This window comes from Lutjanus erythropterus, chromosome 13, assembly GCF_056507025.1.
Source record: "Lutjanus erythropterus isolate fLutEry1 chromosome 13, fLutEry1.hap2, whole genome shotgun sequence".
NCBI classification, from domain to species: Eukaryota; Metazoa; Chordata; class Actinopteri; order Lutjaniformes; family Lutjanidae; genus Lutjanus; species Lutjanus erythropterus.
The window spans coordinates 3,704,210-3,718,862 of NC_139329.1; the positions used below are offsets into that span (position 1 = coordinate 3,704,210).

At 40.3% G+C, this 14,653-nt stretch overlaps 1 protein-coding gene across 1 annotated transcript in view; it reads left to right on the forward strand.

Annotated features, from left to right (window-relative positions):
- Positions 1–14,653, forward strand: part of il34 (interleukin 34) — a 65,255-nt gene that overhangs the window by 16,489 nt on the left and 34,113 nt on the right. The window contains exon 2 of the mRNA XM_084733913.1: positions 842–1,151. Within this exon, the coding sequence (XP_084590039.1) occupies positions 1,106–1,151 (46 nt within the window). The 5' untranslated portion in view covers positions 842–1,105. The remainder of the gene's footprint in view (positions 1–841; positions 1,152–14,653) is intronic.

The window sequence follows — 14,653 nt, forward strand, 5'->3', positions numbered from 1 at the left end:
TGCAAAAAAAAATGGCATTTGGCAAAAAATGAAATCATCAGGCTGGCTGGCCTTTTACAAAGTTTAATAACCAAGAGTTTGATCTTTTAAAATGTTTGTTCCTGGCATAATTTAGGAGTAAACCCCGTCTTCCTCAGGTGCACACCAAATAAATGGTTTTGTCCCAAGAATGATATTCTTTGAGAATTCTCCATGGACATTATAAATAAGAGAACCAAGTATCAATCAAAGTCAAACTCAGAAAAAAATGTAGCGACACCTGAGAGCTGGTTCAGGCAGAAATCACACATGACACACCTCACACTCTGTAGTATATATCAAACACACCCTTCCAATCTGGCGGTCTATTTAAACTGCTAAAACCTCCCATCTCTCCTTCTTCCTGTCAGTGCCATTGCTGCTTTGCATCAGCATCACTGCCTGCTCACTCAGCCCCACCACCCCAGCATCCACCTGCAGGCTCCGACAGGCGGTCCACGATATGTGTTCATCACTTCTATATATATCTCTGTGTAAACATAATCTGTGAGGAGTGATGAGGTCGGAGCCTAGACGCCAAACTCTAACAATGTTCTGCTGCTGCAATAAACTTTCTAAAATGTGAGCCGTCTGATTGAACTGTTATTTTTGTGCACAACTTCTGTCACTGTGATGCTCTCTGGTGGGTTCAGCTTTTGAGAGGACAGTTTTGTTCAGACCATCATTTTCTCATAAGTCTTTCCAGCGTTTTGTGCAAACTCTTCTGCAGGTCTGCATATATAGGCACAACAATACGTTCTGTTTGGTTGTTTGCCTACTTTCCTTTCTGGCTCGCTGACCACTTCTTGTCTCTTGTTTTCAGACTGTTAACAGCAGCAGAGCAACAGAAGCACACGAGACATAAAACCCAGGATCTGCTGCTGCTGGCATGTTTCAGAGATACTCAGCAATGCAATGAAGATCTGAATCCTGACAACCCATGTGTGTCCTGCTGAACGCACACACTGAAGAGTTACAGACGCCAGCGTTGTAGGAGTGTGTGCGTGTGTGTGGCTGACCCTGTGTGTGTTTTCACACTGTGCTGAGTTTAGAGCACTGTGGAGCTGAAGACTTCAAGCCCAAGAGCATGGTCCAACTGTCCACCTCAGTCTGCCTGCTGGGAGGCCTTTTGGGTAAGAGACAACCACTGCACTGGTGTGTGTGTGTGTGTGTGTGTGTGTGTGTGTTCAGTGACCATTGTTGCTGAGATGTTTTTTGTTTGTCGCATTGTAAAAAAGTTCACTACGGCTCACATGTGTTTACTTTCATGCGTGATGTTTGGTGATGTTTTTCATCAGGTCCTCCCATGTGACAATGTGGAGGAGAAGCCCAGTAGGTGAAGCATCAACTGCAGGACAACTGCAGTTATCCAGTATGTCCATTTGTTCAAACAGGCCAGAAATGTAGAACTTAAGTTGTGGAGCTACGCTAGATCTCTGTAAAACCACATTTAATTTTGATTACATTTCTCAACCAGTAACCACTTACAAACCTCCAAATATATAATTAACATATTTATGTATATATAATGTTCACGCTGATAAACCTTATTGTTGCTTACAAATAATGATTCATTCTGAATTTGATGCCTGCAACATCTTTTGAAAAAGTTGTGAAAGGAGCATGTTTTACCGCTGTGATCAGCTTTTCTTTAAATAACACTCAGTTACTCAGCACGCATTTGGGAACTGAGGACACAAGTTGTTTTGACACTTCATAATGCACCACACATTTTCAATGGGAGACAGATCTGGACTGCAGGCAGGTCAGTCTAGTATCTGAACTCTTTTACTACGAAGCCACACTGTTGGAACGTCTGCAGAACACGTCTTTGCATTGTCTTGTTGAAATAAGCAGGGACGTCTCTATAAAAGACATCTGGATGTCAGCATATGTTGCTCCAAAATCTGTATGTACCTTTCAGCATTAATGGGGCCTTCACAAATGTGAAAGTTACCCATGATGCCATGTGCACTAACACACCCTCATACCATCACAGATCCTGGCTTTTTGAAGTTAGTGCTGGTAACAATCTAGATGGTCCTTTTCCTCTTCAGCCCGGAGGATTCATCATCTATTACTTCCAAAAACAATCTGAAATGTGGTCTCAGACCACAACACTCTTTTCTACTTTATGTCAGTCCATCTGAGATGAGCTCAGACCCCTGAACAAACAATGCTTCTTGTTTGCCAGTGTCTCAGTGGGAGTGCATTAGTCTCTTTGAAGGATGGTGCCCAAGTGTTTGGTTGTGAATTGGTTCCATTGTGAAGCACATGGTGGCATCCTTGAGGGTGTTTGTGAATAATAATAAAACAAGAGAAGTTTAACAGTGACTTAAAGGGTTATTTCACTCAAAAATGAAAATTCAATCATTAGCTACTCACCCTCATGCCAATTTAGGGTCACGTTTATTTTGTTAGTCCATAAAACGCTGCTTGAGTTTCACAGGGAAACAGTGTTGCAGAATCTCCCGGACAATGTGTGTGTGTGTTCAAATATAAAAAACAACTGGAAAATGCCTCCATACTGCTCGTCTGGCATAATCCAAGTATCCTAAAGTCCAGTCCATTTACTCACCATCACATGACACACACCCAGTTCAGACAGTGTGCATGAGCACATGAACGTGGCTCCAATGTGGCTAGTCAGCCTGGGAAGTCGGGCTTTAGGAGACTTAGATTACAGCAGGATGGAGGCATTTTAAGTTTTTATTCCGCTATTCTGCTTTTTATGTTGAAAAAAATCACTCCCATTGTTTGGGAGATTCTGCAGTGCTGTTTTCCTTTGAAACTCCAGGAAGTATCCCTTTAATCTTAGAGCCACACAGCCTGGCAGTGTGACCATGATTAAAGCTAGTTTCAAAGACACCAACTGTACTCATTCTCAACTGCACCATGGGTGTGCCGTACATCTTCGGCCATGAAAACACCAACAGTCTACGCCCCTGCAGGCTTGGCACCTTAACTGTCCATCTTGCTTCAGTTCATAACAGTGCTGTCTATATTTGTGAGAAAGATGAATGCTAACATGACTGCCATTCACATGGTGTCATCTCATTTCATTTAGATTCACTGTGTCATGTGGAGGATCACGTACAAACAGTCTGCTGTGGGTTGGCTGCTGCATACAGAAACACGTGTATGTGGGAAAAATATTTTGTGCACCTGTGTACTGGTGAGAGACTAATTAATCAGACGGATTATCTGGCATTTTGAGATAATCAGCATCAGCTGATTATCCTGCGCTCATGAGGCCAATAAAGAAAAATGTGTGCAGACACATCTGCTGTGGAACGATGTTAGTGTCAAAGTGAAGCAGTTGTTGATCACTTGTGGCTGGTTAAGAACAGTGAGAAGAAGAGGTTGTATAAAACAGAGCAGTTAAAAAAAAGAATTACTGCCTCACTTTACATCCATGTCTGTCCAGACTCATGTAATGCCTGTAGTGAAGATTTGAAGGGATTTAATATGGAACATACCATTATATTGACCTGTAACTTTTGGGCAAAGTTTGAGGAAACTCCCTCAAGGCGTTCTTAAGATATCGGATTCACGAGAATGGTATGACCTGAAAAAACATAATGCCTGTAATTACAGTGTGGAGCCATGAGAAAAGTCATGAATGTGCACAATTATTTGGCAGACTGGTTCAGTATTATTTAAGATAAACTGTGGGCAACATGTAGGTCTGTTGATCATGCACACACACACACACACACACACACACACACACACACACACACACACACACACACACACAGACACAGACACAGACACACAGTGACTGCTTGATCCCCTGACAGGCAGGCAGGTTAAAGAGAGTATTAAGTAGTCTAACATTCAATTTGTAAGAGATTAATAATGACTACAGATGACCTCAGGCTAACCTCACCTGACGCAAGCTCTTCTGCGGGAACATTTAATTGATAAACTTGGCCCTATGATTGTTGTTCCCAGACTTAATTGGGCTTCAAAAAAAACTTCAAAACTATACTTTACTTATAGCTCCCTAGGAGCAGTAATTTGCCGCAACTAATTATGTTTCACAACCCCCCTGTAAAACCCTGCGTCTACTCTACTGTCACCTGTTCAAACCTGTAGAAACAAATGTCGGAGACAAGACACCAGTGGTCATCATCTTACAGCCATTTTGGGTAAAATTTGAATAAACCTGCACATAAGTATGTATGCACTGTACATGCATGGTTTTAGATGGATATGAATGATAAGCAGAGCAGTCCTCAGGTAAAGACAGCTGGTAATAATAACAAAAAGAATTCATTCATTGTACGTAACCACTTATCCTTGAAGGGTTGTGAGGGGCTTTAGCCTATCCCAGCTGACACTGGGCGAGAGGCGGGGTACACCCTGGACAAGTCACCAGTTCATCGCAGGGCTCATACAAACAACCACACACACTCACACCTACAGACAATTTAGAGTCAGTAATTAATGCATGTCTTTGGGAGGAAGTCAGAGTACTTGGAGAAAATCCACATGGGCACGAGGAGAACATGCAAACTCCACACAGAAAGGTCCTGTCCCAGCCACAAACTCCCCAGCCCTCCAGCTGGCCATGGGATTCGAACTCAGGACCTTCTGCAGTGCTAACCACTGCACCACCGTGTCGCCCTACGAATAAGAATAATACATTTTATTTGTAGCCAATAGCTCCTCTCAAAGAAGAAATGCAGGCCAGAGTGCTTGACAGCAAAGAAATTGCTGGAAAAGTACATCAGTTTTTGGGAAAACTGGGAAAGAACAGAACAGAATTAGGGTCTGATCAGTACTGGATTTTTCCAAAGTCGGTAGTAGCACAGATATGTACTTGTTTATTTATTTTTCTTTTAAGGAGAAATTAAAAAAACACAAATAAAAAAAAAGGAAAAAAAAGCTGCTTCATGTTGTCAAAAAAGGCACAAATAGAACAACGTATATGTCAATACCAATATAGACCAATATAGCTGTGATATGCCATAATCAGCCAATAATATTGGCTAACCGATATATCTGTCTGGCTCTAAATACTCTGCATCTGCACCTTTACATGAAAATTGACATAGAACAAACATAAAAATAGGGATAGACTGCCATAATTAGTATAGAATAAGATTGATAATAAAACCCACTTGATAATAAGAGTAAAAATAGGATAAAAATAAGGATGAAACAAAAATACAGAGAATGCAACTTAAGGTGGAAACTAGAACTCACTGAAAAATAAGAAATAATATAAAAAGTCCACAGGATGCATAAAATCAAATAAAATACACATTTTAAAAAGTGCATAAGTGTGGATTAAATTGATTTCAGAAAAGTCATTAAAGACTGAAGTAAAGACCTTTCTTTAATAAATATTTAGCAAGCTGACTTCCCCAATACCTGGGAAGACTCAGTACATGTCATGAACAAAACGCAGCTGTGTAATACATCAGCATATCCTAAGAAAAGCACCAATTAGCTCATATGTCATTAGTTCAGGAAGCATTCCCTGCTGGCTCTGTCTTAAGAATATTGACATTTTCAGTCATTTGCACCTGCACCTGGAGATACGTGAAGCTCTCTTCATTCCTGATTGATATGCAGTCCTAATAATCCTCTGACTTTGACAGCATGCAGACCAACTAAAGTGGAGAGAAGCATTGGCCAGCACAGGGATTAACTAGGACTCAGGTTCTTAAATCATCAAGGTGAAGGTTCTCCTTCCCCTCCCCTTACAGTATTATGACACTACAGGAATCTCCCATCAAACCATGTGTTTCTACCTATGATAGCTTATATTTTAGTGCTATACCTAAAACTGTAACTATAAGAAGGGTGAGGGTCAATCACATATCATTTTCACTTCAAAAATTTATATATTTATTGTCAAAATGTAGCTACATTTGCATTGAATTTATACTTTGAACAGCTAAATGCCTTAGTAAATTTTCATACAAAATGTTCAAATACTGAACATTTACCTATAATATATATTTCCAGATTGCCCAGAAACTTAGGATCAAAGTATTACAGCCAGTGGAAAAAATGCAGACACAGTGTAATTCAATCTCCTCACCGATGATTGATTTCAAATTTCAAGATAACAGTCAGTCCACTACAAACGCAGACGGACATCTGGTCCATATTTGCTTCAGACGTCCCTGTGGTAATATCAGAAAACAGCACTGTTCAAAGAGAATATTACCATATTTTCTGATCAAAGTCAAATACCTCAGGTACCTTTTGTAAAGCTGTTGAAGAAATAATTCAGTCAAAATAAATGGGGTGCTGGTAAATGTGTAAATGTTACCTCCAGTTCCAAATAGATTTCATCAAAATAAGTGGAAAACAATGGCTGTCTGAAGACTTTTTACACTGTAATGAATGACCATGTTCAGCCACCCTTCTTTAAACTTCAGCCACGATGGAGACAGATGCGTTGCAGCAGCAGAAAAGCAGATAAGTCACGGCTCTTCACGGCGCAGGCACAAATGTCATCAAGTGTGTGAAGTGTTGGGGTCAGTGTAGCCTGGCAGTTCATCCCATTACTCAGGAATGCTTTGTGGTGGTAGGATACAGTGTGGAGTCAAGAATTTGTGCCCCCCCGAGTTAATGCAAATATTCACTCATGTATACAATGTGTTCTCACTTTAGCTTGTGTCCCATCTGCATTTAATTCACAGAGTTCAAAAATAAGCAACCATTAGCAACCATACACAACTGTTTTCTTTGGTAAATGCAATACCCCTTACATTTATCAACAGCATTCTAAAGTATTCATTTTTTACATGATATAAACATTTAGGCTTTGTTAATATCACTATGAAAAGGCCGTAAAAAGACACAATATGTAGTGTGGTTTAGATTTTTTTTTTTTTTACAGTTGAGCTATGATCAAAGATGGCAGAAAACTGACTAGTAAACTTTAGGGGAAATTAAATTATTATTAATATTAAAACCACTGGAAACCCAGATCCACAATAGCCTTCTTACTATGTAATTTAGAGTCATATGTACATAATAGCGAGGATCTAAAAAGTATCAGAAATTAGTGTTAATCTAAATTCGAAATAATGTCAGATATGTTTTTTTTTTTCATTTTCCTGATATTAGGTTTGAATTAGGCGCGGTTATGTCTTGAGATTCATTATGAAAATTATGCGATTAATTCAAATCATTAAAAAAATGTGTCAGTTGTCAATTAAACCTGCTTCTGTCTGCACCCAGGCCACACTGCCTGCTTGTACCTGTGCTGACACACCTGCTGCTGCTGGTGGTGGTGTTAACTTAAAGGTATATGTGATGTTATGAAAGTGCAGACAGTCCAACTATGTATGACTTTAGTCTGACCTCTGTCCTTGGGTAGCTCATCAGGATTTTGTATGACTTGACTTGTGACTTGCTTAGACCTGAACAATGACTTGACCTGACGTCCTTGACTTATAGGGACTTGTCTTACTTGATTCTCACCACAGTAACTTGGGATTTGCTTTAGACTTGAAGGTAAGGACATGGGACTTGCTTGTGACTTGCTGAACCTGTAGATTAAGTGTGGCTGCAGCAACACATGACACATGCATGAGCAACACTGCTCACGCTTGGCTGTCTGGATACTCGACATTAATAGCTGCTTAATATGTACAACGACGCACACGTGCTTCTCACACAGCCAGTGTGGCCTGGGTGTGAGCCAGCTCAACAACATGGATCTGAGGTTGTTGTATTACTCCAGGATCCTTTGAAAAAAAATTACTTTGTAGAACCTGGGAGTACAATAACACAATCAAACTAACCATTTGAGGAAGCAGTAGACCTGCAACTCCTACGTTCTGTTAGGTAAAATTACTGTTTTTGTCAAAGGCGACTGAGTATAGATGGTGGCTTCAGTTCCCAGTTGGAAAAGGCTGACTGGCATCAAGGTGAAGCGGTGAAAACATGCTAAAAAACAGCGTCCACTTAAATTGATATTGATTTCTTTAGGTGGCTAAAATCTATTTTGCTGCTGACCCTGTCCACGGTACATTGCTTAGTGTAGCAAAATTAGTTGCTTTTTAACCAGGTTTTCTAATAGTTATCAATGATTATTTTCACTCAGATTTTTGTGGATACTTGATGAGACACTTAACTTTAATATATATAATATATATATGCATTTTCTAAGCCAAATTTCCAGCAGCTTTAACTATAAATAAAACCAAAAAACACATTGCTTGCACCTGAAACTGAAGCTGCTGTTGGAGGTCCACATCTACTTTAGCTGGAGTGCAAGAGCCTATAATAACTAGAATAGCCGACAGATTCAGTAATCAAATTCCTGGTTTCAAAAACCAGACCAGTTCTGACTGGGCTGTTAGGGGTTTCCATGTTCTCATGTGTTCACAAAGGTTTCCTCCAACAGTCCGAAGTCATGCAGGTTCTGTGAACTGGAAACTCTAATGTGTGTGGATGTCGGTCTCTGTGTGTTAGTCCTGTGATACACAGGTGACCTGTCCACTGTGTTTCTCTGCTGCCTTTTTGAAACATGCTGTGACAGGAGGCAGCTGTGCAGCTCTGAACAAGATCATAACAAGGTAGTAAACGGACAGTCTTGTTAAGTAATCATTAGTACAGATATAAGAGCAAAAGGTAATTATGAGGTAGTGAGGTAAAAATTATGTTTTTTAGTGCAGAATGATGAAAAATGGTTCAAAGTTTTAAATGTTACACGTTGGACAAATATTGTGCAAATTAGTATGTATGAAGCTGTAGCAATGTGCTCATATAATGCATGTAGGAGAGCTGTTACCAGGACAGCAGAAGCATAAAAAGATGGTCATTATCCCAACCAGGAAATCATACGATCACTTCTGTGTGTGCATGAGTAAGTGAGTGTGCGTGTGTGTGATCAACGGACCTGCAGCATAAATTTTTGTGCACATCGATGACTGTACGCTGAAGGATCACTGTGATTCAGAATTTTGGGGAAAAAAATTTTATGGTTTCATGCTGGTGACAACTGTGGCCACAAGTATCATGTTTTCATCATAACAATTAACTCTCCATCGGTCCTCTGTCCTCCTCTATAAAAATAGTCTCTAAGTGAAGACATTGTGTTTCTCACTGGAAATTACTCACTGGATTCACACATCTATAGTTAGAACTTACTTTTTTTTTTTTACACTTTTCATTTTCCTTCAAAGTTACAAGTGAATATAGCCGTAGGTTCCATGTTAAATCCCTTCAAAGTCTTCACTACAGACATTATATGAGTGTGGACAGACATGGATGTGAACTGTAACCTGACTGGTTGGCAGAGACAAACAACTGTGAGGCACTGATTCTAATTTTTGACTGCTCTGTTTTACACAGCAGTTGTCAGCTGACTTCTCACAAGAGTTGGCTGATATGTAAAAATTTTCCACTCAACCATTGTCAACTCATCCAGGTGATTGGCGATATCTTCGTCCCCTGTCCCACCTCGTCCCACCTCCTCCCATCTGCTCGAGTCTCAGCTGGGAGACGTGTGCAAGCGGCGAATATGTTCCATACGCTGTGTACACTCAACTCCAACTTCACAAAGTGTCAAGAAATATTCTCACACCTATTTCCCCCTTTAAAGAGACAAATACAGCTGTACAACTTCTGAATTCAAGTTTCTCTCTTTTACTGAACTAAGATGAGCTTAACTGGCTCGTTAATTCCTTGTAATACACACATCATTCAAACTCGACAGAAAAACATGTAAAATTCATCTAAACCATCTTTGTTACTCTGTCCACTAAATAATCACCAGCTCTGGTTTGGTTGAACTAAATGCTTGATTCACTGTGTGCAAAGAGTGCAAAGAGCCTGAATCTGCAGGCTGTTTTCCTCTCACTCCTCATCCAGCTCAGAGCACTCATGGTCCGGCTGAGTGGGTGTGTCCTGCACCGCTGGATGAGAGCACAGCATGAGCAGCAGCTGTCACTCTGCAGACCGTTACATCAGCAACATAAAATGACAAAAAAAACAGTGATGTATTCAGTCCATCATCGATGGGCGATACATTCGTCCAGTCACCCAACCCTGCTTCTCACTCTTCTTAACCGACCACTAGGGGCTGCAAGTGATCAACAACTGCTTCAGTTTGAAATCTTGTTTCAGCTCAGGACGACGTATGTGGGAGTCATGTTGATGTTGCTGGAAATTTGCAGATCTGTGCTGGTTGCATCGGGCAGTCGTGGTGACATTGCAGTAGGTGCTTCACTGTCTGTTGCCTGGCTGTTGAGTGACCTATTCTAGTTTTGACACTTACATCTTTAGGGTTGACCCATAAACACTGCACTTTGTCAGTGTGACATCACTCAAGACATACACTTTAGTCTGAATATTTCTGTATTATGGCAGAAAAAATGACACGTTTATAATGGATGCTAGATAACCAATGCAATGTGTTGTAGGAGGGTGTATTTACAGATATACAGCTCAGTGTCTCCACTATCTGATTCTGGACTTCCCAAACACACATCACCTCTCACCTGCAACAGCCTCATTAGTGTTCACACACTGCAGAAGTTCCACCGCGGTCAATACTCTCTCTTTGTCAGCGTACTTTCACTGCAGCTGAGCCCATGAAAGACATTAGTGTGATGAAGTGCAACAAGGAAAAGACTTCGGGATTGTATAGCACAGTATGTATATTCCCCATTATGAAGAACATGTTTACACTGCACGAACCACATGTGTGAGAAAAGATTTGTTTGTGAGGATGGATGGATGGATGGTTGAGCAGCTGTGGTAACCCATACATTTTTACCCCTCCATATAGGGTTTCTGTGGGTTTCTTTACATTTGAATATTAAAGAGCAGTCCCCATGCCTCTCCTCTGGAAATCAATGGAAGTGACTTATAGATGCAAGTTTTCTGCTGTGTGTTAATGTGTATGTGTGGGGGTTTAAAGTTGGACTCAGATTTGTTTAGTTCAGATGTTCTTGTGAGGACGCAGGGAATGCAGAAACAAGAACGGTGGCGCCAGAATGAGTGTTGAAGTGGTGGGAGGCATCCAGCCTTGGATGACGTAACAGGCCAGTGAACTTTTTCACACCAACTTGCTTTCAATCTCAGCCAAGCCTGCTGTTATGGTCGGGCTAATGCATACAGTGGTGGGACTAAAATCAGTGTCATAAGTTCAGTGTATACATTCACAACAAGAAGAGGTCACTCAAGTAGAGTTCAGATCTCTGCCAGGCAAACCAAGAAGAATATTTGGGTGTAACTCCTCTGTCATCACCAATAGGACTGCAACTAACCATTATTTCCATAGTCGATTAATCAATCAGTTATTTTCCTGATTAATCGACTAATAATTGTTTGTTTTAAAGTGTCAGAAAATTGTGAAAAATATCAATCAGTGTTTCCCAAAGCCTACAAACAAACAAACAAAGTCCTCAAATGTTGTTTTACTTACAAACCAAAGATATTGAGTTTACTGTCATAGAAGAGTTAAAAAAAAAGCTGAAATCAGAAAATTTGTCTTTTTCTTTAAAAAAATACTCAAACTGATTAATCGATTATCAAAATAGGTGGTGATTAGTTAAATAATCGATTAATAATTAATGAAGTGATTCATCGTTTGAGCAGAATGACATGCCCTTACTGACTATGTTTAGATATAATGCAGGAATGTGATGCCATTGTTGTTATTTTAATCGTAGGTAGTTTTATTGGTGTAGATTTTGTTGTTGTTGCTAATGGGGAGCCAAATAAATAAGTAAAATAAAATAAGTAACTGTAATTTAATCACATATTTTACCTACAGGACTGCTAACAGAGCTAACTTGCTAATGGCAGCGATAGCACAGTTAGTAACAGTTAGTTCCCCCATGATTGATTAAAAAACAAAAGAAAACATGGTCGCCTAAGACTCACTGATTGACCGTTAAGTCATCTATAGACTAGGTGACACATTAGTGTATCATTCTGTTCGTGACCTGTTTCCCTTTAAGTATCCATGGCTCAAGGTGTACAGGATACTGCTGGGGCGTAGCTGGGTCCCATTTCGGGGCTAGTAAATGACATGGTACCGAATCAGTGCATAGACTTGGACTTTCTGATACCAGCATTATAGACTGTATTGGAGGCATTTTCTGATTCATGTATCATTGATAACAGCATGTTGACAGACCATGCATGCGATGTTTACCTTTGTTTTCATCTGTGACAACCCCGCCGTCCAACCACAGATTAATCAACCAATCAGACTGCTTGAGGTTCAGGTCCACTTAACATGTTTTTGAGTTTTTGGAAGTGTTCGAGGTGACACTTGACACACAGTGTTTGAGGTCTCCAGCCAGGGGAGAGACTTTCACCCACCCATAGTTTGGATCTATGAATTTGTTTGCTTTTAGCTGAGTTGTCAGCTGTACTGGAAAGTTGGTCTGATGAAACAGACCTTGAACTGAACTACAGCCTGCTGGGTTGTGGTCAGTGGGCAAAGATGCCAGTGTGTTTGTAGCACAACCTAAAACTGGGTTTGTTTTTTTATTGATGACTTCAGAGCAGAGCTGGACACATCTCTGACCAAGTAATAGTAAGCTCAAGCTGGAAGGCTATCCCAGCAATTTTAAAGGAGAAACTTTCCTTATGTAGGTAACTACCGAGGCTGTGTTTGACCCCTGAGCTAACAGCTCGGTGTGTTTGCCCCCTGCTGCTGTGTGGCTGCTGTCATCATTCACCATTCATCCATAGGCAAGTCCCTTTTTGTGGGTACTGGAGGGAGAGCACTTTGCTTACTGGTTGCCTGAGGTTTCAGGCACAAGCAGGAGTTGCACAGGGTTGTTTGTTGTATATCAGCTGTCAACCAGTTTTCTTCTGAAATCTAGAAAGACTGTGATGCTGCTGTTAGTGAGGTGACATCCTGACAGTAGAGGATCAGTGAGGGTGACCTGTCACAAGGAAGCCTGCCTCCTAACACTGCTGTGGTGGGGCAGGCTCTGCTTCAACTGTAAGATATGTTCTCTTTCCTGTCTTTTTCTGTAGAGCTCACTATTGTGTTGTATTAGATTATTTATTTCTAGTGTAGCTTTTGATAATCAAATACATGCAGGCTCACATCCCTGGTACAGTAGATTGCTTTGTAAAGTGAATGGCATATATTTCTGTTTAGATTGTGATGCGCGTGACTAAAGATAAAATAGTTACAGCTGCAGTAACTTTCCAGAGTAGTCAGTGGGGCTGTCATATGGACAAAACTTCTCCTGCAGTTATTTGGGTTGGCTCAACAGCACAGTATGTGGTATTAGCGTCTAGTCTCTTGTTTGTTTTTGCAAATTACTTACATAGATAAATGAAGTAATGTTTTGCTGCAATGCTAACTGACATTTCACACCGCATGCAGCACATATGCAGCACAACTGCTGTACATCTGCTGCGCAGTATCTGCAGCAGCCTAAATGCTTTAATTAGAAGGGTAGCGGATTCCATGTATTTACACCAGATGCAGAATCAGCATGTTGTAGCTGCAGCAGACTTGCAGCATGCACGCCTGCTGCAGCACACAAAATAGTGTTTTGATACTTAAAATTACTATAAATACTATACTATGAATTGCTTTAAAATCATGTCCTACACATTAGCTGAGTTTTTAAAAATAAGTGTGTGTTTCCTGTATTTTTCCTGGTTGAAAATAAACATGAATATGTACCTTTTCTGTCTTATTTTGAGGAGGTACTGGTTAAATTGGTTGAATTGGGTGCATGGTATGATTCACCTTTTTTTAGCCAAAACTTAAGGATTCCCTCTACAGGTTGTATCACAGAGCATAACCGCCCAGCTGCTGTACAAAAATAAAAATAATGCTGCAACTCATGCTGCAGTATAAGCTTTTACAAAAAAGTATCATGAAAAACTTCTAGGGCTGGGTACTGTTCACATTTGAACAGATGAGGTAGTGATACCGGTACCTGGAATTTGGTACCAGTACCCAGCGGTGCCTTTTTTCAGTACTTTACTCCCTGTAATAAAAAAAAATGTAATTTCAATTGTCAAAAATAAATCCAGACTTCTCCATTTCAACGCTGTTATTCATTTTGAATATTTTATTGCTTATTTAGAGCATTTTACACTGCACACCAAATAAAATCCACCCCTCTCCTCTCTCAAACCCATCCCTACAAACTGGCAGCCAGGCAGGAAATATATGATGTATTTCTTGTTATGTTGTTGTTGTTATTACCACTGCTGTGCTTGCAAACTGTAATATTTCCTTGTTGATAGCCTGTAGTTCACAAATACTGATTTCATACTAAGGTTTCTGACATCCTAATAAATCTCACATACTTTTGTGGTGTACTAAATATCAGGTTGGCAAGGTGTGTCAGATGCAGCCAGTGGCTGAGCGTTGCCTTCTGCTAGTGAAAATGCTAAGCCAACCAGCACCGTTACCACGGTAACAAAAACCCAGTTATCTCCAACATAACGAGCTGATTAATCACCTGAAGATGTCGATGAAGTTGTTGAAGCCACATTCTAAGTTTTGTCTTCCATGAAGGGTTAAGTTACACTGTTCAGACACTGGCTGCAGGCGTGCCAACGTTAGCTACAGCTGCTGTGGGAAATTTAGCTTTCATGCTTTGAAAACAGTGCACTCTTTAGCTTTCACCAAAATTGGATTTTGTGTTTGAATTGACCGGTTTTG